This window comes from Morone saxatilis, unplaced genomic scaffold, assembly GCF_004916995.1.
Source record: "Morone saxatilis isolate NCDOM2014 unplaced genomic scaffold, NCSU_SB_2.0 Contig3, whole genome shotgun sequence".
Lineage (NCBI taxonomy): Eukaryota > Metazoa > Chordata > Actinopteri > Moronidae > Morone > Morone saxatilis.
Window position 1 is genome coordinate 14,646,892 of NW_023339873.1, and position 1,432 is coordinate 14,648,323.

The 1,432-nt window shown below is 43.2% G+C and overlaps 1 protein-coding gene across 1 annotated transcript in view; it reads right to left on the reverse strand.

Moving 5' to 3' along the window:
* Positions 1-1,432, reverse strand: part of LOC118337401 (sushi domain-containing protein 6-like) — a 6,182-nt gene that overhangs the window by 4,109 nt on the left and 641 nt on the right. The window contains exons 2-4 of the mRNA XM_035674389.1: positions 622-813; positions 247-438; positions 14-143 (exon numbers count right to left, since the gene is read on the reverse strand). Coding sequence (XP_035530282.1) covers positions 14-143; positions 247-438; positions 622-813 — 514 coding nt within the window. The remainder of the gene's footprint in view (positions 1-13; positions 144-246; positions 439-621; positions 814-1,432) is intronic.

A 1,432-nucleotide genomic window follows, 5' to 3' on the forward strand; every position in this document is an offset into this window, starting at 1 on the left:
GGAGCAGGTGAGGATGCTGGGTCCAGCAGGCAGGTAACCAGGGTCACAGCTGTACTGCAGTACTGTGCCCACAGGGAATAAACTCCTGTTGGTGTCTGTCAGATTAGTTGAGCCATGCTGCACAGAAGAGGGTCTTATACAACCTAAAAAAGGGACAATATTCAAAAATATGGTTCATATCAACAAAGTGCTTACAGGCAGAACACCTTGCCCTATTGACAGATTGGAGTTTGAGGACTGACCAACCTTGGCTCACGCAACTGATCTGCATGGGGCCATCCCACTGTCCATCCTGGCAGGTCAGGTAGTTGTAGTCTCCACTGACAACGAAGCCCTCATCACAGAAGAACTCAATCACAGTGCCATGAGAAAACATTCGACAGGGGGATGGATGGCAGGTGTAGCCCCCATTCTCAGGTTTGGAGAGGGGTAGACATGCTGAGGAGGGGAAAAAACAACATATGAAGTAAAAACTGTTTAGTGTAAGTTTCTAAAATCATTACAGAGACTTAAATGCCGTATAATTAAGTAAATCTGTTTTACTTATGACAGAATGATGCTAAATCAGGCTTGTTGGCACAACACAGTCAATACTCTACAGATCAGAGAAGAATATCTTACCACCACTGCGTATGCAGCGAGGGGGTTCAGAGGACCAACGTCCCAGTGTGGAGCAGGTGAGGATGCTGGGTCCGTCTGGCAGGTAACCAGGGTCACAGCTGTACTGCAGTACTGTGCCCACAGGGAACGAGCCCCTGTTGGTTTCTGTGAGGTTTACCCAGCTGTTCTGGACCATATATGGCCTCACGCATCCTGGGAAAAGACCACGAAGAAGACGAAATTCTGTGAAACTGCTCAGGGTTTCAGTAGAATTACAACAAATATTTTGAGCCTGGTTTTATACCCAATGACGCCACCAGTAACAGAGCCACAGAATGACCTATAGTAACTTACAGTGGCACCACATACAGGGGTTGAACACAACATGAACACTTTTACTATATACTAAACTCCAATTCAGTGAGTCAATAACAAACACTACAACAGCAATGCTTACAACAGCTAGACAGGCAATGATTCAACACAAAAATATTCAAGTGTGTAATCTGATGCTGTGTTGCATCACATTATAGTGTAAAGTGTGGTGGTGTGCTCCTTCTCATATTCAGATAGGGGGCCAAAAGAATCCAAACAACTGTTAAGCCTGTTTGACCACATATTACAGTTTTTTGGCCACTATCACTCAAATTTATGACAAAAAAGAAAAAGAAAACAACTTTAAATGCAGGAGGAAACCGAGAATGATGTGATTTTCTCAACTAAGATACGATTCTGCTTCAGTTTAAACATATTACCCAAGAGAAAGTAATTAAATGTTACAGGACAAATGATTTGCATTATTCTTGCAAGCCTATTCCTATTGAAATCTATC